This window comes from Rhinopithecus roxellana, chromosome 13 (assembly GCF_007565055.1).
Source record: "Rhinopithecus roxellana isolate Shanxi Qingling chromosome 13, ASM756505v1, whole genome shotgun sequence".
NCBI classification, from domain to species: Eukaryota; Metazoa; Chordata; class Mammalia; order Primates; family Cercopithecidae; genus Rhinopithecus; species Rhinopithecus roxellana.
The window spans coordinates 122,725,262-122,753,222 of NC_044561.1; the positions used below are offsets into that span (position 1 = coordinate 122,725,262).

Below are 27,961 nucleotides of genomic sequence, written 5' to 3' on the forward strand. Positions count from 1 at the left end.
GCCGAACCATGCCCAACCATGCTCTGTCGCCAGGCTGGAGTGCAGTGGCACAATCTTGGCTCACTGCAACTTCCAACTCCCTGGTTAAAGCGATTGTCCTGCCTCAGCCTCCCAGAAGCTGGGATTACAGGCACGTGCCACCATGCCCAGCTAGTTTTTGTATTTTTAGTACAGACGGGGTTTCACCATATTGGCCAGGATGGTCTTGATCTCTTGACCCTGTGATCCACCTGCCTTGGCCTCCCAAAGTGTTGGGATTACAGGCATGAGCCATCGCACCCAGCCAACATTTTTTTAATTAAAAAAAATATATATATACACACACACACATACATATATGTATATATGTATGTATATATGTGTGTATATGTATGTGTGTATATGTATGTGTGTATATGTATGTATATATATATGAATATATATACGTATATGTATATACATTCATGTATATGAATGTATATTCATGTATATGAATGTAGAATCAGGGACATCAAAACAATTTTAATTCCTTTAAATCAGGAATTTCTCCATCTTGGCTGTGGGGGCTGTCCTGTGCATGGTAGGTATATGTCCTGTGCATGGTAGGTAGGTATATGAATATATACACGTATATATATATGAATATATACACGTATATATATATGAATATATACACGTATATATATATGAATATATACACGTATATATATATGAATATATACACGTATATATATATGAATATATACACGTATATATATATGAATATATACACGTATATATATATGAATATATACACGTATATATATGAATATATACACGTATATATATGAATATATATACACATATATGAATACATATACACATATATGAATATATATATATATGAGATGGGGTCTTGCCATGTTGCCCAGGGTTGTCTGGAACTCCTGAGCACAAGCCATGCAGCCACGTGACCTCCTAAAGTGCTGTGACTAAAGGTGTGAGCCACCTTGCCTGGTCTTGATTTTTATTTTCTTCTGAGATTTTTTTCCCCCTATAATAAACATTAATTTTCATTAAAAAGTTTCGGGCTGGGCGCAGTGGCTCATACCTGTAATCCCAGCAGTTTGGGAGGCTGAGGCAGGAGGATTGCTTGAGCCCAGGAGTTCGACATCAGCCTGGACAACATGGTGAAACTCCGCCAGGCATGGTGGTGGCGCCTGTACTTTCAGCTACTCAGAAGGCTGAGGCAGGAGGATCGCTTAAGCCCGGGGAAGTCGGGGTTGCAGTGAGCCATGATCTCCACTGCACTCCAGCCTGGGCGACAGAGCCAAACCCTGTCTCAAAAAAAAAGAAAAAAAAGAAAAAAAAGGAAAAAAAAATACTTAGAACTTTACCACCCAGAAACAATCACAGCTAACTGCTTATTGTATTTTCTTCTACAGTTTTTTAATGTAAATATCCACATCTAGAGTTTATAAATGCAACTCTTTAGACTCTCTCACCCCTTGCACCCTCCTCAAACATTCCCACCATTTTGAGGCCGGAGACCGTGGAATTTGCTTACCTAAAAAAGCCCCGCCCCTTGATGTCGTCATACGAAACTGCGCCCCAGATTGCCGCATGCGCACTCTTAAGAGGTAGAAACGGGGAGAGGCGCAGGGGCGCTCGAACGGAAGTGACGCATGGTACATGCGCAATGACGACGAGGAGGTTGCGAAAAGTCAGGTGCTGGTCCGCACGCTGTGCTCGCTTCCGGAAGTGGCTTCTGCGACAACATGCTTACGGACCTCGGCTTAATCGGGACCATAGGCGAGGATGACGAGGTGCCGGTGGAGCCGGAGTCTGACTCCGGTGACGAGGAAGAAGAGGTATGAGGACGGTTCTGGTCTTTGGGTTTCCTTGACTGCTTCTTTTCCCCGCGATTTCTCAGGTCCCTGTCCCCGAATTCTCATCATCGCCTGCCAGCCCGGGAAGTTTCCCTAAAAGGATCTCGCCGGGACCCCAATATCTTCCTCAGTTTTCCCGCGACTAGGTTTTCTCTACGTACGCCTGCTTCTTTGGCCGTGTCGTTCCCTGTCTCCTTGCTGAACTCAGTATCCATTCACTGAATTGATATTTAACCACGCCCTGTGTTAAGAGACATGCAGGTCTCTTACACCTTTTAAGAGGTAAAGTCAGCCCTGGTTCCTGCTCAAGGAGCCGTGGTTAGCTGTCCATTCATATGTTTATCGAGCCAGTGTTTATTGCATACTTATGTGTGCTAGACCTAGTGTTAAGCGTTGGGGACGTAGCAATGAACAAGGTGAGTGCCACTCTCCTGAAGCGTATGGTGGTGTGGGGGCTTGCAGATATTAAGCAGTATGGCAATTAAAGAGGGATCGGTGTTCTGAAAAGGATGCTTGCCCTTCAAACATTCAGCCCAGATGTTGTCCCCTCTGCAGTCTCATCTGTCCGTTTGATACATTTATTCAGATGTCCCACGGCCTCTACAAATGCAACTCCTCCAGAGTTGAACTTGTGTTCGCTCTCATCCTGTTCGCTTCTCAAGCCAGCAACCTTAGAGTTATTCTTGACAGTTTTTTCTTCCTCAGCGCCGCCAGTGCTCTGCAAGCTAGCTCATGAATCTCTCTTAAGCTTCTCCCGCCTCTCTCCATTCACACTGTACCCACCTTAGCTCCGGCCACTGCTGTCTCATGCCTGCACACCAGCACACCACCAGTCCAAACGTACTTCATCTTCATCTCTTTATCTTGAGCACTTCCAGTGTATTCTTCGCTTAGCAGCAGAAGGATCTCTTTGTGATACAGTCACTTTAGAGACCTCCCTTGCTTAAAACTCTCCAACCTGCTGGTAGAGAGCCCCAGGCCTGTCCACTCTGCGAAGACTCCTCAGGCAGCGTGTGGGTCCCACACACTGCCCCCATTTCCCTGATGTCCCCTGTGCGCGCGGGCGGCCGCCCAGGCCTACTGGCTGCAGCCCCCTCTTGGCCAGGCCTGGGCTCAGCCTACGGCGTGGGAGGTCATGGGCCAGTCCCCCAGCTGACGGGCCCCTGCACAGGCACACAGTGCCTGGTCACACCCATGCTGCGGGGCTGACCTCCAACCCTACGGGCCGCGCCGGGCACCAACTCAGTGTTTGGTATTTGTCTGTGTTTGTTTTTCAAGAAGTGATTCAAATTGCTTAAAAAAAAAAAAACAAAAAACAACTCTCCAGGCTGCTTTCACGTGGCTTTTAAGGTCCTTCACGGTCTTGTCCTTTCCACCTTGACTTTCATCTCTCACAGCTCTCCTCTTCACTTCATGACCAACACTCCAGTCTCATTCACTTCGTTTTTTTTTTTTTTTTTTTGAGACAGTTTTGCTCGGTTGCCTAGGGTGGAGTGCAGTGGCGCTATCTCTGCTCACTGCAGCCTCCACCTCCCAGGTTCAGGCAATCCTCCTGCCTCAGCCTCCCTAGTAGCTGGGACTACAGGCATGCGCCATCACTCCCGGCTAATTTTTTGTATTTTTAGTAGAGACGGGGTTTCACCATCCTCCTGCGTTGGCCTCCCAAAGTGCTGGGATAACAGTTGTGAGCCACCGTGCCCGGCCCAATACATTGTTATTAACTGTAGTCACCATGCTGTGTATTGGATCCCCAGAACTTGTACGTTGCAGAACTGAAGAGTGTGTACCCTGTGACCAACATCTCTCCATTTCCACCACACCCGAGCCCTTGGCAACCGCCATTCTACTCTCTGTTTCTATGAATTTGACTTTTTTTGATTCCGTATGCATCTTGTAATGAGAAATGCAGTGTTTTGTATATGTTCATTGGGATGAAGCTTTTTAATTGTGCTGTTCAAATTTTCTATAGACTTGCTCGTTTTTGGTCTGCTTGATCTATCAGTTGCTGAGAGAGGTGTGACCCTTATTTCTTTCTTCCTTTCTATTTTTTTTTTTTCTTGAAACTGTGTCTTGCTCTGTCATCCAGGCTGGAGTGCAGTGGTGCAATCTTGGCTCACCACAACCTCTGCCTCCTAGGCTCAAGCAATTCTCCTGCCTCAGCCTCCTGAGTAGCTGGGATTACTGGCATGCGCTACCACACCCAGCTAATTTTTCTGTGTTATTATTATTTTTTTTGAGATGGAGTCTTACTCTGTTGCTCAGGCAGGAGTGCAATGGTATAGTCTTGGCTCACTGCACCCTCTGCCTCCCGTGTTCAAGCAGTTCTCCTGCCTCAGCCTCCCGAGTAGCTGGGACTACCGGTGCGTGCCACCACACCCAGCTAATTTTTGTATTTTTAGTAGAGACGGGGTTACACCATATTGGCCAGGCTGGTCTTGAGCTCCTGACCTCGTGATCCGCCCACCTCAGCCTCCCAAAGTGTTGGCATTACAGGCGTGAGCCACCATGCCTGTCTTTTTTGTATTTTTAGTAGAGACTGCGTTTCATCATGTTGGTCAGGCTGGTCTTGAACTCCTGACCTCAAATGATCCACATGCCTTGGCTTCTTAATGTGTTGGGATTACAGGTTGAGCCACTGTGCCTGTCCCCTTCTTCCTATTGTTTTTTATCTCAGCCCCAAAGTCACACTGTCTCTTACTCTTCCCAGGGGCCTATTGTGCTGGGCAGACGACAAAAAGCCTTGGGGAAGAACCGCAGTGCTGATTTCAATCCTGACTTCATTTTCACTGAGAAGGAAGGGACTTACGATGGCAGCTGGGCCCTGGCTGATGTCATGAGCCAACTCAAGAAGAAGGTGAGTCTGACAGTGATGGACAGTTCCAGACCTTGGACTATTAAGATTGGACTGTGGGTTTCAGGGCCTAGTCCTGACCTGACTGACCATCAGTTTACATTCAGCAGATACTAGAACTCCTTTGAAAATAACTGGTTAAAAAAAAAGAAAGAAAGAAAGTATCTGGTATACTTTTGATGAGATCACAAATGACTCACTGTCTTTTTTTTTTTTTTTCTTTTGAGTTTTTTTGAGTTTTGTTTTTTTTTTTTTTGAGAGAGATGTGACCCTCATTTCTTTCTTCCTTTCTATTTTTTTTTTTCTTGAGACTGTGTCTTGCTCTGTCATCCAGGCTGGAGTGCAGTGGTGCAATCTTGCCTCACCACAACCTCTGCCTCCTAGGCTCAAGCAATTCTTCTGCCTCAGCCTCCTGAGTAGCTGGGATTACTGGCATGCGCTACCACACCCAACTAATTTTTCTGTATTATTATTATTTTTTTTGAGATGGAGTCTTACTCTGTTGCTTGACTAATACCAAACGAAGTATGAGCACTTGCCAGGTGTCTCCTGTGGTGTCACTGTGCAGTGTCCCTGCCTACACAGCACAGCCAAAGCTACCACAGATGTCATTGTCATCTGCTTGTTTGCCAAGATCCCATGCCTTTCTGTGAATCTGGTTAAACTAGAAGATACATCCAAGTTATTTACCATTTCATGTGCATCAGAGAGAAAGATTGCCTGTCCAGAACAGTGTAATCCAGGCTTTGCTGGTCCTTATTCTGATTGAAATAAACCAGCATTGCCTTTTCTTTTTTTTGAGACAGAGTCTCTCTCCGTTTCCCAGGCTGGAGTGTAATGGCGCTATCTTGGCTCACTGCAACCTCTGCCTCCTGGGTTTAAGTGATTCTTGTGCCTTAGCCTCCCGAGTCATTGGGATTACAGGTGCCCACCACCGCGCCCAGCTAATTTTTTGTGTTTTCTTTTTTGTTTTTGAGATGAAGTCTCACTCTGTTACCCAGGCTGGAGTGCAATGGTGCGATCTTGGCTCACTGCAACCTCTGCTTCCTGGGTTCAAGCGATTCTCCTGCCTCAGCCTCCTAAGTAGCTGGGATTACAGGCATGCACCACCACGCCCGGCTAATTTTGTATTTTTAGTAGAGATGGGGTTTCTCCATGTTGGTCAGGCTGGTCTTGAACTCCCGACCTCAGGTGATCTGCCTGCCTCAGCCTCCCAAGGTGCTGGGATTATAGGCGTGAGCCACTGCACTCAGCCTTACCAGCATTGCCTTTTCAAGATCATCTGGAGAGGATTTTAAAATTTTTGTATATACAATATGTATATATATTTTCAGAGAATGCCAACATTTTTTCTTTTTCAAATTAATTATGAGGAATTTGTTCTCTTATTTGATGTTTCAATGAAAATTTCTTTTCACCTCTTTATTTTTATCTGCAGAGGGCAGCCACTACATTAGATGAGAAGATTGAGAAAGTTCGAAAGAAAAGGAAAACAGAGGTGAGAGGAAAAGTGGCTATTTCTTGTTGTTATGCCCCACACTTTACTCTCACCGCGACCGCAGCATCTCTCTGGAAGCCCTTACAGAGTGGGGCATGACGGGGGCAGGCGCGCCCTTCTGTGCGTTTGCTGTGCATCTGTACTGAGAGTCCTCACAGCCATCTGTTCAGGCCGGAGAGCTTCCTGTTGCTCTTCTTAGGTTCTGGATTTGTAGAAGTTTGTCATCACCCTCGCTTTAATTTTTTTTTCCCAGGTTAAAGAAGCCAAGTCTGGGAAGTTGGAGAAGGAGAAAGAAACAAAGGAGGGCTCTGAACCAAAAGAGCAGGAAGACCTTCAAGGGAATGATGAGGAAGGCTCAGAAGATGAAGCCTCAGAGACCGACTACTCATCAGCTGATGAGAACATCCTCACCAAAGCAGGTAGACGTTACGGTGGAGGTGTCAGCAACGGGGACAGGAGATCAGAAGACATCCTCCTTTACTTTGTAGGGTTTCCTCCACTCTTCTGCACAGTTTAAGATATTCTGCCTACTACATTGAACTCTATTGAACTCCTTTCTGTTTTTTTTTTTTTTTTTTTTTGAGACGGAGTCTCGCTCTGTCGCCCAGGCTGGAGTGCAGTGGCCGGATCTCAGCTCACTGCAAGTTCCACCTTCCGGGTTTACGCCATTCTCCTGCCTCAGCCTCCCGAGTAGCTGGGACTACAGGTGCCCGCCACCTCGCCCGGCTAGTTTTTTGTATTTTTAGTAGAGACGGGGTTTCACCGTGTTAGCCAGGATGGTCTCGATCTCCTGACCTCGTGATCCGCCCGTCTCGGCCTCCCAAAGTGCTGGGATTACAGGCTTGAGCCACCATGCCCGGCCTTTTTTTTAAAGAGATGTTGTCTGGGCACGGTGGCTCATGCCTGTAACCCCAGCACTTTGGGAGGCCGAGATGGGTGTATCGCTTGAAGCCAGGAGTTTGAGACCAGCCTGGGCAACATGGTAAAACCCCGTCTCTGCTAAAAATACAAAAATTAGCTTGGTGTCGTGGCATGGACCTGTAATCCCAGCCACTCAGGTGGCTGAGGCATGAGAATCACTTGAACCTGGGAGGTGGAGGTTTCAGTGAGCCGAGATTGTCCCATTGTACTTAAGTCTGGGCCACAGAAAGAGACCCTGTCTCAAAAAACAAAACAAAACAAAACGAAAGAGATGTGGTCTCACTCCATCCACAGGCTGGAGTGCAGCGGTGCCATCATACCTCACTGGAAGGCTTGAACTCACTGGCTCAAGTGATCCTCCTGCCTTAGCTTCCCAAGTAGCTGGGCCTACAGGTGCATGCCCCTGCGCCTGGCTAATTTTTTTTTCATACGAATGGGGTCTTGCTTTGTTGTTCAGGCTAGTCTCAAACTTCTAGGCTCAAGCAGTCCTCCCGCCTCGACCTCCAAAAGTGCTGTGATTACAGGCGTGACGAGCCACTGTGCCTGCTGAATCCTTTCTTTTAGGTTCTCTTTTCTCTTGGGATTTTGTTTGGGTTGTTGTGCTTTGTAGGTAGTTTACTCTTTTCCCAGTTAGCCCCGTGTGGCTGCTGGCTGCCTCTGTGATACAAACTCATTTGGGGTGACATACTCAGATGGGTCCAGCCACATAGTGGGTGCTCAATATGTTTTTTTATTTTTTTCTTTGAGATGGAATCTCACTCTGTCACCCAGGCTGGAGTGCAGTGGTATAATTTCGGCTCACTGCAACCTCTGCCTCCCGGGTGCAAGCAATTCTCCTGTCTTAGCCTCCCAAGTAGCTGGGACTACAGGCACACACCACCACACCTGGCTAATTTTTAGTAGAGATGGGGTTTCACCATATTGGTCAGGCTGGTCTGGAACGCCTGACCTCAGGTGATCCATCTGCCTCGGCCTCCCAATGTGCTGGGATTTTAGGCGTGAGCCACCGCTTCTGCCCTCAATAAGTATTTCTTGCAGAAATGTGTGCTAAAGCATCATAATACAGTGTAGTGGTCGAGAGCCTGGTCTCTGGACCAGAGTCACTGGGTTAGCTTTCTCTCTGACCTTAGGCAAGTTACTTCACCATGCTGCCACAAAGTGTCCTCATCTGTGAAATGAAGTTGATGATGGTCACCCCTCAGAGGCTGATGTGTGGTATTGGCACTTAGGACAGTGTCCAGCAGAATGCAAGTGCTTTGTAAGTCTGAGCCATGGTCATCAACTAAGTTTTTCTCCATAGATACACTCAAAGTAAAGGATCGGAAGAAGAAGAAGAAAGGACAGGTGAGCTCGGGGCTGCAAGACAGTGTGCAGCTCGCTGGCAATCTGAAAGGAGTTTAAGGTCATTTGGGTTTCTTGGCCCTTTTGAATTCTCATCTCTCTTTTGGTTTTCTGGCGTAGGAAGCAGGAGGATTTTTTGAAGATGCATCTCAGTACGATGAAAACCTCTCATTCCAGGACATGAACCTTTCCCGCCCTCTTCTAAAGGTAGCAGCTTCTTGTAAAAAATTTTCTTTGCAGAAGCAGGGTCTTGCTATGTTGCCCAGGCTGGTCTCAAATTCCTGGCATCAAGCAATCCTCTTGCCTAAACCTCCCAGAGTGCTGGGGTTTGAGCCACTGTGCCTGGCCAGTAGTGGCTTATTTTGGCAACCATGGAATTATTGCAGCCACCCCTAACTGGACTTTCTGCGTATCTCTTTGCCTTCCTCAACTCTCTTGTCCACACAGTTGCCAGAGAACTCTCTTAAGCAATGAGTTCCATCATGTCCCTCTTCTTCTGTAAGTCCTTCAGTACTTCATAGTCTCACTCGGCTTAAAAGCCCAAGTCCTTATATTGACCTACAAGGCTCTGCCCCTTCTGGCCCTCTCTGATGACACCTCTGCATTCATTCTGCTCTGGCCACACTGGCCTCCTTGCTGGCCCTCAAACAGGTCAGGCCTCCTCTTCCTCAGGACCTTTATACTTGCTATTCCCTCTGCCTGGAAGCCTCTTCCAGAAATCTTTTGGGGTGCTCTCTAGCTTCCTTCAGGGTTCAACTCAGTATCCCTTGCTCAGTGACACCTTCCCTGGCAGCCCTACTGTGAACAGCACTCCCCGGCTGCCCCTCTGACCGCTGCATTGTTTTCCGCAGCGTATCTCCACATGACATGTGTTTGGTTTTGGTCTGTTTCTACCAGACTGTAAGTTTCCTGAGGGCAGGGTTTTTTATTTCTGTTATGTACTGCTGTGTCCTCAGTGTCTAGAACACCACCTCACACGTAGCAGGCGCTCAGTGAATGTTTATGGAATGAATGATTGGTGGGGATTGGTGTGGTCCCCACTTGTCTGGAAACCTGCCCTGTTTGTGTCGTGCTGAGACTTCCCCTGCTCAACCCTGTCTGACTCAGTCTTTTTTCCTCAGGCCATTACAGCCATGGGCTTCAAGCAGCCCACCCCGATCCAGAAGGCGTGCATACCTGTGGGTCTGTTGGGGAAGGACATCTGTGCCTGTGCAGCCACTGGGACAGGTGAAAAGGATAGGGACCCGGGGTAGGCGGAAGGGTGCTACAGCCAGGGCTGGCCTCTAGGTTGACTTACCAAAAGGCTGGTTGGCTAAATAAATACTCTTGGTTTTTTGAACTATTTTGTTTTTATTTTTTATTTCGTAGAGATAGGGGTCTCACTTTGTTTTCCAGGCTGGTCACGAATTCCTAGGTTCAGGTTCAAGTGATCGATCTTCCCATCTTGGCTTCCCAAAGTGCTGGGATTACAGGCATGAGCCACTGTGCCTGGCCATAAAATTTTTTTTAACACAAAAAAGATATACTGGTGCAATTGAGAGAGTAAAGGACTTTTAAATTTTTAAGCATTTTATTTTGAAGTATTTGTAGATCAATGGCAAGTTGCAAAAATAGTGTATAGGGTCTCTCGAATCCTTCATCAGTGGTGACATCCCACATAACTGTAGGACAAAATCAAAACCAGGAAATTGACACTGATACAACAGTGTTTCGTAGACTGCAGAGCTTATTCAGTTTACTGAAGGATTTTTTTTTTTTTTTTTTTTTGAGACGGAGTCTCGCTCTGCCTCCCAGGCTGGAGTGCAGTGGCCGGATCCCAGCTCACTGCAAGCTCTGCCTCCTGGTTTTACGCCATTCTCCTGCCTCAGCCTCCCAAGTAGCTGGGGCTACAGGCGCCCGCCACGTTGCCCGGCTAGTTTTTTGTGTTTTTTAGTAGAGACGGGGTTTCACCGTGTTAGCCAGGATGGTCTCAATCTCCTGACCTCGTGATCCGCCCGTCTCGGCCTCCCAAAGTGCTGGGATTACAGGCTTGAGCCACTGCGCCCAGCCTACTGAAGTATTAATTTTTTGTTTTGAAATGGAGTCTCACTCTGTCACCCAGGCTGGAGTGCAGTAGCACAATCTCGACTCACTGCAACCTCCGCCTCCTGTGTTGAAGTGATTCTCCTGCCTCAGCCTCCCTAGTAGCTGGGTTTACAGGTGCCTGCCACCACACCTGGCTGATTTTTGTATTTTTAGTAGAGACAGGGTTTCACCGTGTTGGCCAGGCTGGTCTCGAATTCCTGACCTCAAGTGATATACCTGCCTCAGCCTCTCAGAGTGCTGGGATTACAGGTGTGAGCCACCGTGCCTGGCCTACTGAAGGATTAATTTTGTAAGATAAACAGTGCATGAGAGGATGTCCGGTCTAGTAATGGGCCACAAATTTCAAAGGGTCTGGTGAAGGTCATTTTCATTTAATCCTCTTGTGGTATCCGTGATCTCTGTGACCATGGTTTCCTGGCCCTGTCATGTCAGAGGAGTAAAGTTTTTTTTTTGAGACAGAGTCTTGCTCTGTCGCCCAGGCTGGAGTGCAGTGGTGCAATCTCGGCTCACTGCAACTCTACCTCCCGGGTTCAAGCGATTCTTCTACCTCAGCCTCCTGAGGAGCTGGGATTACAGGTACACACCACCATGTCCAGCTAATTTTTGTATTTTTAGTAGAGATGGAGTTTTACTATCTTGGCCAGGCTGGTCTTGAACTCCTGGCCTCGTGATCCACCTGCCTCGGCCTCCCAAAGTGCTGGGATTATAGGCATGAGCCACTGCGCCCGGCCATATTATTATTATTATTATTTTGAGACAGAGTTTTGCTGTTGTCACCCAGGCTAGAGTGCAGTGGCACGTTCTCAGCTCACTGCAACCTCTGCCTTCCAGTTTCAAGCGAATCTCCTTCCTCAGCCTCCTGAGTAGCTGGGATTATAGGCGCCCACCACTACGCCTGGCTAATTTTTTTTTTTTTTTTTTTTGAGACGGAGTCTCGCTCCGTCGCCGGGGCTGGAGTGCAGTGGCCGGATCTCAGCTCACTGCAAGCTCCGCCTCCCGGGTTTACGCCATTCTCCTGCCTCAGCCTCCCGTAGCTGGGACTACAGGCGCCCGCCACCTCGCCCGGCTAGTTTTTTGTATTTTTTAGTAGAGACGAGGTTTCACAGTGTTAGCCAGGATGGTCTCGATCTCCTGACCTCGTGATCCGCCCGTCTTGGCCTCCCAAAGTGCTGGGATTACAGGCTTGAGCCATCGCGCCCGGCCGCCTGGCTAATTTTTATGTATTTAGTAGAGATGGGATTTCACCATACTGGCCAGGCTGTTCTCGAACTCCTGACCTCAGGTGATTTGCCTGCCTCGGCCTCACAAAGTGCTGGGATTACAGGCTCCTGCCAGCATGCCCGGCTAAGTTTTTTGTATTTTTAGTAGAATTGGGGCTTCACCATGTTGGCAGGCTGGTCTTGAACTCCTGACCTCAGGTGATCCGCCTGCCTCGGCGTCCCAAAGTGCTGGGATTACGTATGTGAGCCTGACTATGTGATTTGAAAGCAGAAAAAATATTCTATGAAAAATAAGTTCCTTTATTTCCCCCGACCAGACATAGTTTTTCTGTGCTCTGGTGAAAACCTAACCCTGGAGGGAACTGAACGTCTTCTCATTTGCTTCCTTGCTGCCCTTCCCTCCAGGTAAAACTGCCGCCTTTGCCCTGCCTGTCTTGGAGCGTCTGATTTACAAACCCCGCCAGGCTCCAGTCACCCGCGTGCTGGTGCTGGTGCCCACCCGAGAGCTGGGCATCCAGGTGCACTCTGTCACCAGACAGCTGGCCCAGTTCTGCAACATCACCACCTGCCTGGCTGTGGGTGAGTTTCTGGCCAAGGGCTGCCAGCCCCTGAGAGACTGTGGTGGGGTGGAGGATGGATGTGCCCTGCCATCTGTTGGTGTTGGTGCCAGGTGCCAGGATAGGCCTTTGTGTTGATTGAATTCACTTAAAAACATGTTTTTTTCTTTTTTTTTGACACTGAGTCTTGCTCTGTTGCCCAGGCTGGAGTGCAGTGGCGCGATCTGGGCTCACTGCCAGCTCCTCTTCCCAGTTGACACCATTCTCCTGCCTCAGCCTCCCAAGTAGCTGGGACTACAGGCGCCTGCCACCACGCCCAGCTAATGTTTTGTATTTTTAATAGAGATGGGGTTTCACCGTGTTAGCCAGGATGGTCTCGATCTCCTGACCTCGTGATCCGCCTGCCTTTGTCTCCCAAAGTGCTGGGATTACAGGCGTGAGCCGCTGTGCCCAGTCGACGTGTTTTCATAGTGCTTTAGGCAGGTGGGATTTGATTGAGACTTAACCAACCTTGACAAATGAAACCTGACAACTATGAACATTTTTTTGTTGGTACTGAACAAATTTGGGATATAATTTCTGCTTTGTGAGAATAATAAATCAAATATTTTGGACAGCGTTTTTCCAATGAAGTTACATGATAGTGTTATCTAGCTTGCATTTTGTCCTCGTGCAATTGGAAGTCAGAAGTGATCTTTGTCTCCCTGTAACAGACACTTCATCACTTTCCGCAGCTGCTTCTCTTAGTCCTTGCATGTTTCAGCATTCTCTTTTTTTTGTTTTTGAGAGGAAGTCTCACTCTGTTGCCCAGGCAGGAATGCAACGGCGTGATCTCAGCTCACTGCAACCTCTGCCTCCTGGATTCAAGCGATTCTCCCACCGCTTTCAAGTAGCTGGGATTATACGTGTGCACCACCACGCCCAACTACTTTATGTATTTTTAATAGAGATGGGGTTTCGCCATGTTGGGTGGGCTGGTCTCGAATTCCTGACCCCAGGTGATCCACCTGCCTTGGCCTCCTAAAGTGCTGGGATTACAGGCGTGAGCCACCGCGCCCGGCCCATGCATTCTCTTCTGAAGTGCTTTTGTGTCATCACCATTGTTGATTTTTGCACTTAGCACAATTTTAATAACATGATCTGTCTTTCCCAGTGTGTTGGGAAACCCATGTGCTTGGGCCTTTGTTAGTCTTACTCTCTCAGTGGTTTCCTCTGCATCTGGCCTGAGGCTTGGTGAGCAGCTGGTGCTCAGTCAACACCCATGAGCAGCTGACCCGGCCACCTGGTGGGGCTCTTCCTCTTTGCAGGCGGCTTGGACGTGAAGTCTCAGGAAGCAGCTCTTCGGGCAGCGCCTGACATCCTCATCGCCACCCCAGGCCGGCTCATCGATCACCTCCACAACTGCCCTTCCTTCCACCTGAGCAGCATCGAGGTGCTCATCCTGGACGAGGCTGACAGGTGCTCCTCCCAGCGTGGGCCCCAGGGCACTGTGGGGCTCCAAGGCCCACAACCAGGATGTGGACCTGCCACACTGCTTTGTTCTTTGCGGCTCTGGGCCATGGCCTTTGGTGTGCGATACCAGATCAGCCACTGATGCTGGGGCCTCTGTCCAGCCTTAGCCTGTGTTTTTTCTCTTTCTCTCTCTATTATGGTGGTTAAGTGATAAGGCCAGTCAAATGTTGGCCCTGCCACTTCCTAAGGGAGATTTGGAAACATTTAGATTCTCAGAACAAAATCTTTTCTCGTTTGTAAATGGGAGATAAGGACATATGCTCATCACAGTGTTGAGGAGCTGAGGAGGGAGGAAGAGGAAGTGCCAGCGTGGCTCCCACAGGGCCTCTGTGACTGCAACGGGGACTCCCTCTCCCCCCACCCTGCCCCCAGCTCTCTGTTGCTCTCTTACGTGTGCCGTCTGCTCACCTCTTTGCTCTGGGACTGAACAGAAGGAACTCTTCCTGAACTCTGGACTGAGGCTGGAGGTGGGGCAGGGGAAGGAGTTCTCAAACAGCCCCAGGGCATGCTAAGGTTACAGGCCCTTAAACCGCTTCTGATTCTGACACCCTTCCCTGAATCTTCACCAGCTTGGGGAATGGCAGCTCCATCCTTCCAGCTGTTCTGAATTCTCTGCGTGTTCTCCTGGTTTCACACCCCACAGCCCGCCTGTCGGCACAGACTGTCCACACGCCCCCACTTTGTGTCTTCTGTGTTTGCCATTTCCTCAGCCTGGAGCCTTTCCTGCCCCTTCAGGTTTCTGTTCCAGTTGTCACCTTGTTAGTGGGGCCTTTGCTGGCCTCCCTGTGATGGTCCTGCCCTAACTTGCTCCTCTTATCCTGCCTGCATTGTCACTGAGGATTCATGGAGTGCCATGTCTCCCCTGTCTCCCTAGGATACAGTATTCATGAAGGGGCTACATGCATAGGGGCGTGTCTAGTATATAGCAGGCACTCAGTAAATACTTGTTGAATAACCGATTGGCTGACTCCCCCAGAACAAAAGACCCATTCCTGAGGCCTAAAGGATGAAAAGGAGATCATTTTAAGTCAAGGGGACGTGATCTGGTTTAGGTTTTAAAGGGGGAGGGAAAATATTCAAGTATGTATCTCAAAAGACCAAAAAAGGTGGATGAAGTAGTTGAGATTTGGAAGATCAGAAGACAGCTCTGTGTGATACCTGGACCTAGACTGCAGCCTGCACTGGGAGAGAAGTGCTGTAAGGGGTTGGGCTTGCTGAAAATATGGAATCCAAGGAATCTCACAGATTACTATTATATATAAACAGAAAAAGGATCCTTTACAGTGGAGCAATCTGGCAGACACTATAGGCAGTGACCAACCTCACATCCCCAGTTCTGGAACAAACCGGCCATCAGTGTCTCGTGATAGAGCATGAATACAGGGCACAGCTGCACCCAGCAGTGCTGTCCTCTTGAGAATTTCTCTGAATCCAGTTACTGGGAAATAATTAGATGAATCCAAAGTGCAAGAAGGATGAGGGGCCTTTTCGTTCTTTTTTTTTTTTTTGAGTCAGGGTCTTGCTTTGTCACCCAGGCTGGAGTGCCATGGTGCGAACACTAGCTCAATGCAGCCTCTACTTCCTAGACTCAGGTGATCCTCCCGCCTCAGTCCCCGCACATAGCTGGGATTACAGGCACACGCCACCATGCCTGGCTTATTTTATATTAAATAAATAGAGACAGGGTCTCGCTGTGTTGTCCAGGCTCGTCTTGAACTCCTGGGCTTAAGTGACCCTCCTGCCTCAGCCTCCCAAAGTTTTGGGATTATAGGCATGAGCCACCTTGCCCAGCCCCAGCTCATTTTTGTATATTTTGTGGAGACAGGGTTTTGCCATGCTGCCCAGGCGGAAGGGGCTTTTCTAGATGCAGGAAGACTAGAGACGTGGCAGCCAGTTGCAAGGCAGGAACTTTGGTTTTTGTACTAAAACAAAAGGTAACTATAAAATAACACTTGGCAGGCCGGGCGTGGTGGCTCAAGCCTGTAATCCCAGCACTTTGGGAGGCCGAGACGGGCGGATCACACGGTCAGGAGATCGAGACCATCCTGGCTAACACGGTGAAACTCTGTCTCTACTAAAAAAAAAATACAAAAAACTAGCCGGGTGAGGTGGCAGGCGCCTGTAGTCCCAGCTACTCGGGAGGCTGAGGCAGGAGAATGGTGTAAACCCAAAAGGCGGAGCTTGCAGTGAGCCGAGATCCGGCCACTGCACTCCAGTTTGGGCGACAAAGCGAGACTCCGTCTCTAAAAAATAAAATAAAATAAAATAACACTTGGCCTGGCACGGTGGCTCATGCCTGTAACTTCAGCACTTTGGGAGGCTGAGGCAGGCGGATCACCTGAGGTTGGGAGTTTGAGACCAGCCTGACCAACATAGAGAAACCTCATCTCTACTAAAAATACAAAATTAGCTGGGCATGGTGGTGCATGCCTGTAACCCCTGCTATTCAGGAGGCTGAGGCAGGAGAATCGCTTGAACCTGGGAGGCGGAGGTTGCGGTGAGCCAAGATTGCGCCATTGCACTACAGCCTGGGCAACAAGAGTGAAACTCCGTCTCAAAAAAAAAAGACACTTGGAGGCAGCTGAAGGAATGTGAATGTGGCCTGTACTTTAGACATTCACCCACTTGAAAGTCTTGGGCGTGTTGATGAAGTTGTGTTTCTGTAAGAGAAGGCCCTAGTCCTTAGGAGTTGTGTGCTGAAATATTTGGGGTAAGGTGTTATGACATCTGTGACTGACTTGCCAAAAAAGACAAAGCAAATGTGGTAAAATGATAATTCTTGGTGAAAAGATAAAAAAATAGATGAGTCCTAAATGTAACCAATGACAACAAACAGCAGCCGGTATGCAATCCTGTGTCCCTCACTGTGACCGAAGAGCACTCTCCCCAGTTCTGACATGTCTTTCTCTGCTCCCAGGATGCTGGATGAGTACTTTGAGGAGCAGATGAAGGAGATCATCCGAATGTGTTCCCACCACCGCCAGACCATGCTCTTCTCAGCCACCATGACAGACGAGGTGGGCTGAGGGACTTGGACTTCTCTGTGGCGGGTGGCGGGGTGTGCACAGAGGGGGCCGTGCAGAGGACCATGACTGGGGTTGAGAGGGTTTGCCTGGGGTGAGCATTGCTGCCTCTTTCCCCACTACCCGGTTGCCAGCTGAGCAAACCCGGCTTTGTGCTTGGCAGGTGAAAGATCTGGCTTCTGTCTCCTTGAAGAATCCTGTCCGGATATTTGTGAACAGCAACACGGATGTGGCTCCCTTCCTGCGGCAGGAGTTCATCCGGATCCGGCCTAATCGGGAAGGAGACCGGGAAGCCATCGTGGCAGGTGGCAGCTGGCAGCTGAGGGCGAGCCTGGGCTGGGTGGGCTGGTCAGCTTCCTTGAGCTCGTGGTGTCCATGCCGAAGTGTTTGGTTTTTCCCCGGCGCCTCTGCCGTCCAGTCTTCCCCAGCACAGAGGCTGCACTGCACTAACGATGATCCGCTGCCTCACTTCTCCACGGGTCCTTCCTCCCTTTGCCTTATCGCCTCACCAATCCTCTCTGTGTCCTGTTCAACTCCCAACCACTTGGCATCAGCTGTGGTTGTACCCATCAGTCCAGACCACTGTTCTCTGTCGCCTGGATCGTTGTACAGCCTCTTGCTCGAGCTCCCCGCTTCCACTTGGCCCTTTGTGACTGCACTGCAGAGCATTTATGATGATTGCTTGCAGAAGACATTTGTACTTGTTACATCCTTATTTGAACACCCTGCGGTGGCTTCCATTGGTTTTAGACTAAAATCCAAACATCTTAGTGAGTCTTTTAGGACTCTTCGGGCCTGGCCCTGGCCTGCCCGGGGTCCCCAGCCATGTAGGCTTGCTTATGGATCCAGCCACATTCGCCTGCTTGCACTTTTTTTTTTCCTTTGAGGCAGAGTCTTGCTGTGTCGCCCAGGCTGGAGTACAATGGCACGATCTTGGCTCAATGCAGCCTTTGCCTCCTGGGTTCAAACGAGTCTCGTGCCTCAGCCTCCTGAGTAGCTGGGATTACAGGCACTCGCCACCACTTCTGGCTAATTTTTGTATTTTTAGTAGAGACAGGGTTTTACCATGTTTGCCAGGCTGGTCTTGCACTCCTGGCCCCAAGTGATCTGTCCTCCTTCGTCTAAAGTGCTGGGATTACAGGCGTGAGCCACTACATCCGGCCGCCTGCTTGCACTTCTCACTATAAGCTCGTTCCTGCCTCTGGGCCTTCATGTTTGCCATTTCCTCTGTCTAGAATCTTCCCCTGGATCTTCCCATGGATCATCTGCCTTATCATTCAACCTAATGTCACCTCTTTATAGAGGCCAGCCCTTAGCTGCTTCCCCTTCCTCCCTGCACTCTCTCTTACAACATTTTTCACCCCCCAGGAATTGCTTTCTATGTATCCACCCTGGAATTTGAGTTCCACAGGACAGGGACAGTGCCTGTCTATCCAGTGCCAGGCACAGTGACCATACTTTGTGGATGAGGAGGGGGTACATGTTGAATAAAAGCCTAGAAACATCTCCAGCTCAGTCCTCTCTTCCTGCCAGCCTTGTTGACGAGGACCTTCCCTGACCATGTGATGCTGTTCACGCAGACCAAGAAGCAGGCCCACCGCATGCACATCCTCCTGGGGCTCATGGGACTGCAGGTGGGCGAGCTCCATGGCAACTTGTCACAGACGCAGCGGCTGGAGGCCCTCCGGTAACATTTGGGGTGGGGACTCAGGCTCCCACCATCCTTCTGGGGCAGAGCAGAGGACTCTGAGCATTCTGTTAGAGCATTATTAGCAGGGGACACAGGATGATCTTGGCCTTGAACATTTTAACCTAACCACTGTGAGGTCATGTCTTAGATGCATGTAGAACGCGGACTTCATAGTCAGAGATGACCCTCATGCCCTTGGGTGCTTGTCCCTAGCATGGGAGCTGTTGTGTGGGGCGACAGAGGAAGCCGGCTTGGAAAGGCAGCACATGGTCTCTTCTCTGAAGCTTTCTGAGAGTGGTGAACATTCCTGGGTCTGATTGAACAAGATTTAGAGTCAAAGTCAGCAGCCATTACTTTAGCATCTACTTTGCCAGGCACTGTGCTGTGTGCTTTCCATGTGATTTCTTGTTTAATCCTCAGAGAATGGCATCAAGGTGGTTGGCAAGGAGGAACCCTTTAGAACTCTCCACCTAACGCTGTTCATCAGAGGGTGCTGAAAGGTGTTTGTGAAAGATAGGCTGATTTAAACTGAGACAATTGCCCATGCTGTTAGCAGACACAGAACTATGCTTGCTCTGTGTGATGGGTTGTTGAAGGGTGGGTGTAAATATCCCATGTGCTCACATTTAGAATCTATCCCCATTTTAATGCCCTGTTCTGTCCTCTGCTGGCTCAGGCTCTTGTGGAGCATTATTAGGGGAGGGTGTCTGGATGAACAGCTGTTTGTGACTGTTTCTAGGCGTTTTAAGGATGAACAGATTGACATCCTCGTGGCCACTGATGTGGCAGCCCGTGGACTTGATATTGAGGGGGTCAAAACGGTGAGCAGACCCTATCTTCCTCGGACTTTTGGTGGAAGTCTTTTTGCCTCTTCGCACCCCCCTTCCCTTGCCAGGCCTGACTGATGTTCATTTTTGACCTTTTAGGTAATCAACTTCACAATGCCTAATACTATCAAACATTATGTCCACCGGGTGGGGCGAACAGCACGTGCTGGCAGGGCTGGGCGCTCAGTCTCTCTGGTGGGAGAAGATGAGCGGAAGATGCTGAAGGAGATTGTAAAAGCTGCCAAGGCCCCTGTGAAGGCCAGGATACTTCCCCAAGGTGAGCAGGCAGCCCTGTGGCAGTGCGGAATGGCTTGGGTGGGTGGGGCAAGGGCAGAGTGTAAGGGCTTTGCAGTCCAGAGCCAGATTTGAATTCCAGCCCTGCTGCTTCCTTGCTGAGTGACCATGTACAGGTTTTGCCTCACCTCTCTGAGCTTGCCTTCTGTGTGTAGAAGGGAATTATGACAGAATTGTAAACACAGTGCCCCATTTAGGTGGAAAATTAGGAAGAGAAGGTCGCTTGGGGCAAAATTCTCACTCATCTCCTCTTTCTCTTACTATTGTTGGGAGGAAGAGAGAGATCAGTACTCATTCTGTTTAGGTCCTTTCATTGCTTTTGTTCCTCTGATCTGTAGGGGTCCTATAAAGCACAACCTCTTTAAAGTCTTTTTTAGTTTTGTTTTGTTCTTGAATTCCTAGGCTGAAGCAATCCACCCACCTTCTGCCTCCCAAAGTGTTGGGATTACAGTAATGAGCCACCATGCCCAGCCTTAAAAATTTTTAAAGTTATAAAAATAATACATGTTTAGTCTGAGCATGGTAGCTCTTGCCTTTGTAACCCAAAGTAACCCAGCACTTCGGTAGGCCAAGGCAGGAGGATTGCTAGAGGCCAGGAGTTCAAGACCAACCTAAGCAATGTAGTGAGATGCCTGTCCCAAAAAAAAAAAAAATTAGCTGGGTGTGGTGGTGTGTGCCTATAGTCCCAGCTATTCAGGAGGCTGAGGCAGGAGGATCGCTGAAATCCAGGAGGTTGAGGCTGCAGTGAGCTATGATTGTGCCACTGCACTACAGCTTGGGCAAAAGTGCAAGACCCTGTCTCTAAAAAATGAAATAAAAAGTACATATTGATTGTTGGAAATTAGTAAATAAAAAAACAAAAATGTAATTCTGTGTCAAAAAGCTCACCACTGGTAGCATTTAGGTGTATGTCCTTTCAAACCATTTTTCCTTTCTTAAATGTCCCTTTTATTTTTTTCATTTTCATTGTCTTCATTTAATCAGTGACTAGTTATTGAGTCCTGCTGTGGGCCTAGTGCTATTATGTTCTAGGTGCTGGGGATACAGCAGGGAACAAAGCAGAGCTATTGTTCTGGTGGGAGAAAGAGACAATAAATAAGCTAACAGTAGATGTGATTGAGAACAACAGGAAGAGAGTGCCTCATTAAGCTGTTAAGGAAAGACCTCTGCACAGCTGGCATTGGAGCTGAGTCCTGGATGATCAGAATGAGGCAGCCAGGAGAGGTCTGAGGGCAAAGTGCTGAGCTGAGAGAACAAGGGCAAAGGCTGTGAGGTAGGAACGAGCTTAGTGTGTGAGAACAAGAGAAAGGTCAGGAGGCTCAGGCTTGGTGAGCAGGGACACACAGAAGATCAGAGCAGTAGGCAAGGGCCACTCTGAGTTTGGGGGATATGAAGCAGAGAAGGCACACATTACCAACACCATTTCCTATGTCAGTAAATGCACAGCTAAATTATTTTCATTAGCTACATAGTATTAGTAGTCACCCGTATTTTATTTATTTATTTTTGAGATGGAGTCTTGCTCTCTCACCAGGCTGGAGCGCAGTGGTGCTATCTCGGCTCATTGCAACCTCCGCGTCTCGGGTTCAAGCAATTCTCCTGCCTCAGCCTCCCAAGTAGCTGGGACTACAGGAGTGTGCCACGATGCCCAGCTAATTTTTATATTTTTAGTGGAGACGGGGTTTCATCATGTTGTCCAGGATGGTCTTGATCTCTTGACCTCGTGATCCACCTGCCTTGGCCTCCCAAAGTGCTGGGATTACAGGCTTGAGCCACCGCCTTATTTTTTTTTAAGATAAGGTCTTGCTTTGTTGCCCAGGTACAGTGGTGTGATCATAGCTTACTGTTGCCTTGAACTCCTGGGTTCAAGCAGTTCTTCTCCTCAGCCTTCTGAGTAGGTGGGACTATAGGTGCGTGCCACCACGATGGCTAAGTTTTTCTTTTTAGATGGAGTCTTACTCTGTCGCCCAGGATGGAGTGTAGTGGTGTCATCTTGGCTCACTGCAACCTCCGCCTTGTGGGTTCAAGCAATTCTCCTGCCTCAGTCTTCTGAGTAGTAGCTGGGATTACAGGTGTGTGCCCCCACACCCAGGTGATTTTTGTATTTTTAATAGAGACCGGGTTTCACGGTGTTGGCCAAGCTGGTCTTGAACTCCTGACCTCAGATGATCCACCTGCCTCGGACTCCCAAAGCGTGCGATTACAGGCGGGAGCCACTGAGCCACTGTGCCTGGTGTTTTTTTTTTTTTTTTTTTGGTAGAGACACAGTCTGGCCATGTTGCCCGGGCTGGCCTCAACTTCTTGGGCTCAAGCAGTCCTCCCACCTCAATCTCCCAGAGTGCCGGGTTACAGTTGTGAGCCACCATGCCAGGCCTACCCTTATTTTTAAATCCTTTTTATTTTCTCCTGTTGAGATGTCATCCTCAAATTCCGGGACAAGATTGAGAAAATGGAGAAAGATGTGTATGCAGTTCTGCAGCTAGAGGCGGAGGAGAAAGAGATGCAGCAGTCGGAAGCCCAGGTGAGGCTGCGAGGTGGGATCTTGTTCACGAGGCTGCTCAGTGACAAGCTGCTGCATCCCTGCCAGTGCTGCTCTTCTGAAATGTTTCTCCCATCAGAGCCACAGGCATTTGCAGGCCGTGGCTTCCTGTGTTAGTAGATACAGGTTTCACAGTAGGCATCCTTGTGTTATCTCTACAGATCAATACAGCAAAGCGGCTCCTGGAGAAAGGGAAGGAGGCAGTGGTCCAAGAGCCCGAGAGGAACTGGTTCCAGACCAAAGAAGAGAGGAAGAAGGAGAAAAGTAAGTCAGGGAGGTTCTGCAGAAATCTCAATACAGAATTACCCCACAGGACTCAGCAGTTCCTTTCCTAGTTCTATACTGTAAAGCAGCGGTCCCCAACTTTTTTGGCACCAAGGACCAGTATTGTGGAGGACAGTGTTTCCACATTTGGCGTGTTGGGGGGTGCATTAGATTCTCATAAGGAGCACACACCCTAGATCTCTCGCATGCGCACTTCACAATAGCGTTCATGCTCCTATGAGAATCTAATGCTGCTGCTGATCTGACAGGAGGCTGAGTGCAGGTGGCAATGCTTGGTTGCCCAGTGCTCACCTCCTGCTGTGCAGCCTGGTTCCTAATAGGCCATGGACTGGAACCGGTACGTCAGCCTGGGGATTGGAGACCACTGTCGTAAAGGACTGTAAACAGGGACTCAAACAGATACTTAGATGCCAGTGTTCCTTACTGTTCATAATAGCAAAAAGGTGGAAGCAAACTATGTCCATCAGCAAGTGAATGGATAAACAAAATTTGGGGTGTGTGTATATATACACACAATGGAATATTATTCAGCCATGAAGTTCTGATACATTCCATAAGGATGAACCTTGAAAATATTAAGCTGAATGAAATGATCCAGACACAAAGGGACAGATACTGTCTGATTCCACTTACCTGAGGTACCTAGCTGGGGAAATTCACAGAGATAGAAGTAGATTATAGATTACTTGGGGCTAGGGGAAGGAGGGTAATAGGAAATTATTAGTGGTTGTAGAGCTTCTGTTTTCGATGATGGCAGTGAGTAGCCTCCTGGTAGGAGTTTTGGAAATAGTTAGTGGTGATGGTTGTACAATGTTGTGAATTTAAGTAATGCCACTGAATTGTATACTTAAGATTGGGTAAAATGGCAACCTTTGTTTTATATATGTATATATAACCACAATAAAAATAATTTTTTAAAGGTCAAGAGATATTTAATATAGATTTCCTCTCCATCTTCCTTTAAAAAAGACCCAAAACACTTATAAGTTCATATTGTTCTATGCCTTGCCTTTTCACTTAATTTTGAAGCTTAGAGATATGTTTTATATAGGCCCACACATGGCTGCCCTTTTTGTTATTTGTTTTGAGACGGAGTCCTGCTCTGTCACCCAGGCTGGAGTGCAGTGGCACAATCTCGGCTCACTGCAAGCTCCGCCTCCTGGGTTCACCCCATTCTCCTGCCTCAGCCTTCCAAGTAGGTGGGACTACAGGTGCCCGCCACCACACCCGGCTAATTTTTTGTATTTTTAGTAGAGATGGGATTTCACCATATTAGCCAGGATGGTCTCGATGTCCTGACTTTGTGATCCGCCTGCCTCCACCTCCCAAAGTGCTGGCTTACAGGCTTGAGCCACTGCGCCTGGCCCCCTATTAGTTTTTTTGAGGCCTCCCAAAGTGCTGGGATTACAGGCGTGAGCCGCCATGCCTGGCCCCCTGTTGGTTTTTTTTTTTAATGGCTTCACGTTCCTCCATCATATGAGTAGATTGTTGAGGGACACGGAGGTTGTTTACAATCATTTGCCATCCAGCCTGGGCAACATGGCAAAACCCCATCTCTACTAAAAATAAAAAAATTAGCCAGACGTAGTGACACATGCCTGTAGTCCAACTACTTGAGAGGCTGAGGTAGGAGGATCATCTGAGCCTAGGCAGGTCAAGGTTGCAGTGAGCTAAGATTCTGCCACTGCACTGCAGCCTGGGCAGCTGAATGAGACCCCATCTCAAAAGAAACCACCATCACCAACAACAAAAAACCCAAAAAACAATCATTTGTTATTATAAACAAGTGATGTAGTGAATAACCTTGTACATATGCCCTTCTACAATTAAGCAAGTATATATTTGCCTTGCAGGATTCATTCCTAAAAGTGGAATAGTGGGTCAGAGGATATTTGTATTTCTAGTTATGTTAGAGGTTGCATAATTACCCTCCTAGAGGGTATACCAGCAGTTTTAGAAATACTGTCTGTATTTGATGGGACAAAAAAGGGTGTTTATAAGTTAAATTTCTGATAAAAATAGAGTTATAACCGTATTCGTGGGTAAAGTAGTGTAAGTGACCTAAATCTTCATCTTTCATAGCAGGAGGTTTATAATGAGTATCTTTTTTTTTTTTTTTTTTTTTTTTTTTGAGATGGAGTCTCGCTCTGTCACCCAAGCTGGAGTGCACTGGCCAGATCTCAGCTCACTGCAAGCTCCGCCTCCCGGGTTCACGCCATTCTCCTGCCTCAGCCTCCCGACTAGCTGGGACTACAGGCGCCCGCCACCTCGCCCGGCTAGTTTTTTGTATTTTTTAGTAGAGACGGGGTTTCACCGTGTTAGCCAGGATGGTCTCGATCTCCTGACCTTGTGATCCGCCCACCTCAGCCTCCCAAAGTGCTGGGATTATAGGCTTGAGCCACCGCGCCCGGCCTATAATGAGTATCTTAAATGGATTGAGAAATAGTCAGAAAAGCATGTTATTTAGCGAGATGGAGGTATTCAGTGGAACAAGTGCTTGTGGCTTTTTTTTTTTTTGAGGCAGGGTCTTGCTCTGTCGCTCAGGCTGGAGTGCAGTGGTGCGATCTCAGCTCACTGCAGCTTCCTCCTCCCAGGTTCAAGCAATTCTGTCACCCCAGTCTCCTGAGTAGCTGGTATTACAGGTGTACCACCATGCCCAGCTAATTTTTGTATTTTTAGTAGAGTCAGGGTTTCACTATGTTGACCAGGCTGGTCTCAAACTCCTGACCTCAGGTGATCCACCCACCTCAGCCTCCCAAAGTGCTGGGACTACAGGCATAAGCCACTGCACCTGGCCAAGAAGTGCTTGCCACTTTTCATTTTAATCTGCTAACTTACCAATTTAAAACATGTGCACTTCTTATCATAAGCTTAAAAAAAGATAAAATCATCCCTGAAATCTTATGCTTTCTTCTCATCCCAGTTGCCAAAGCTCTGCAGGAATTTGACTTGGCCTTAAGAGGAAAGAAGAAAAGGAAGAAGTTTATGAAGGATGCCAAAAAAAAGGGGGAGATGACAGTGAGTGGCCTCCCTTTTGGAGTTTGGACCCACTCGGTGGGGTGGGTCAGAGTGGCCTGATGTGTTCCACACTCACACCTCCCCACTCCCCCTAGGCAGAGGAAAGGTCCCAGTTTGAAATCCTCAAGGCGCAGATGTTTGCTGAACGGCTAGCGAAGCGGAATCGCAGAGCCAAGCGGGCCCGAGCCATGCCCGAGGAGGAGCCAGTGAGAGGTCCTGGTAGGTGAATGGGGAGCCTCAAGGAGCTTGTAGGAAGGTTTTCCCTGAAACCTGTGCTTTGGGTCAGGGAGAAAATCTGAGGGATGACGACGATAGCCCACATTATTTGAGTAATTAGTATGTACCAACGTGTACAGCTATCCCGCCATTGGTGTAAGGGGTGCAGTGACCTTGTGGTTGGTGAGAACTAGGATTTGAATGCCAGCTTTTCTGACTCTGGAGCCTAAGGCCTTACCAGCTGCTACTTGGAGGATCTGGTGAGGACAGAATGAAGATAGTCTTTGGATGCCAGAGCATCCACTGAACTTGGAATCATTACCTTGAACTTAGGGGGATTTAGGAGCTTGGGCCAAAGACAACCATATGTAACCCATTCTCTCTGTGCACAGCCAAGAAGCAAAAGCAGGGGAAGAAATCTGTATTTGATGAAGAACTCACCAACACAAGCAAGAAGGCCCTGAAACAGTATCGAGCTGGGTAGGATTTTAAGTCATCGTGGAGCCCTTGGTATTCTAATGGAAGCTATGAGTCTTCTCCCTCCTTCCCCATTCCCAGTTTTCACATACCTATAGCTTTATACTATGTAAATTCAAGGGTACCTGTCTGTTCTTCACCCCCCACCCCTCTCAGGGCCACCTGAGGATCCCAAGATGAGACCAGGAGAGGGGTGTTCAGTTAGCACTGTTCCTGCCTTGGAGGAGAAATAGTACATTGTTGGGTTCAGAAATGGAGCTTTCCTTCAGGGGAGTGATAACTCTTTCATCTCAAGTTCCATCCTACAGAACCCCAGAGAGTCCTGGCTTGCTCTTAGGCGTATGTTGTCGCACGTCACTTTCCCCAGCCCAAGGTTGGGATGGGGCAGACTAAGCTTCCCAAGTAGTTGTATATACCTAAGAAGGGCCTCTTTCAACCTTGTTTTAAAGTTGGGCCCTGACTTCCAGAAACACGTTATCAGGTGGAAACACATAAAGGCTTAGAACTTAGGGCCTGAAAATGATGCATCCCAGAGATGCTGCTGCTTCATGTAGGAGCTGGGTAGGGTGGGGGTGAGACAACACCCATTTGTTCAACAGCTTGCTCATTTCAGCATCTCGTCTTCTCTTTCACAGCCCTTCTTTTGAAGAAAGGAAACAGTTGGGCTTGCCCCACCAGAGACGAGGAGGAAACTTTAAATCTAAATCCAGGTGATACTGGCTGTTTTGGAGGGGCATAGGTTATGGCTGTTTGGGATTAGAGATAAAAACCTTTCATGGGAAAGGAGCTTCTCCATCCTCCTTCTGGTCTTAAACTCTGATTTTCTTACAGATACAAGAGGAGGAAGTAGCTGTTGTGGTCTGAAGAAATTCATGGGGGCAGCCCTTAAATCCCTTCCCTGTGGGAAGTCATCCTGGCTGGTCTTTTCTCCATTTGTTCAAAAAACAAAAAAAAAAGTTTGGTGTGGTGGTATGGTATGTAGCTATTTTCCTAAGCATGTCTGTCAATCTCCTTTCTTGCTGATTAGCTTTCACACAATGACTATATTAAATCGAAGTATTTTGGAAGAGAAACCAATCCAAGTATATATCTTATTACTATCTCATCCTCAATGGCAAAGTGTGCCCACAGTCTACTAGCTTGGTATCACCATATACCATTGGAATGCACAATCTTTATGCTTGTAGAGGAACTGGATATGGAGTGAGGAAATTCTTGGTAGAAGTTCTCTTCTAGCCTGGGGAACATAGCGAGACCCTGTATCTTAAAAAAAAAAAAAAAGTTCTCTTCTGTTGATATTCTAGAACTAAGAGCTAAATGATAGCTGAAGATAGCTAAATGATAACTCTTAGTTCTAAAACAGCAACAGAAGAGAACTTTAGCATGAATGCCAACCATGCACCAGATATTCTGTGTGCTGAATAGAATCCAATCAACTCACTGCACTCCTATGAGGCAGGCAGTGATATCTTCATTTTCCAATAAACAGAGGCTTGGAAAGACTAACTTTCCAGAGTTGCACAGCTAGGAATTCAGGTTTTCAACCAACATCTACTTGAACCCACACCCTACCTCTTGCTGCTGTACTGTGGAAATGCTGCTGGAGAAATGGAAGCCCAAAAAGGATAGAAGGAGTCTTGACACCATAAATTAGTTACTTGCTGCAAAAACCAGAGACTCTTGTCCCTTAGGCTGGAGTGCAATGACACAATCTTGGCTCATTGCAACCTCCACCTCCTGGGTTCAAGTGAGTCTCCTGC

At 48.1% G+C, this 27,961-nt stretch overlaps 1 protein-coding gene across 1 annotated transcript; it reads left to right on the forward strand.

The window, feature by feature from the left end:
• Positions 1 to 1,581: 1,581 nt before the first annotated feature.
• Positions 1,582 to 27,278, forward strand: DDX27 (DEAD-box helicase 27). Its single transcript, XM_030915614.1, has 21 exons — positions 1,582 to 1,829; positions 4,555 to 4,701; positions 6,137 to 6,196; positions 6,450 to 6,615; positions 8,418 to 8,461; positions 8,579 to 8,665; positions 9,580 to 9,685; positions 12,169 to 12,342; positions 13,628 to 13,778; positions 16,750 to 16,849; positions 17,019 to 17,160; positions 18,389 to 18,542; positions 19,222 to 19,366; positions 19,472 to 19,649; positions 22,081 to 22,187; positions 22,367 to 22,469; positions 25,414 to 25,508; positions 25,604 to 25,727; positions 26,117 to 26,204; positions 26,837 to 26,911; positions 27,033 to 27,278. Exons 1-21 carry the CDS (start codon positions 1,737 to 1,739, stop codon positions 27,049 to 27,051), a joined length of 2,358 nt encoding a protein of 785 aa, XP_030771474.1. The 5' UTR covers positions 1,582 to 1,736; the 3' UTR covers positions 27,052 to 27,278.
• The last annotated feature ends 683 nt before the right edge of the window (positions 27,279 to 27,961 follow it).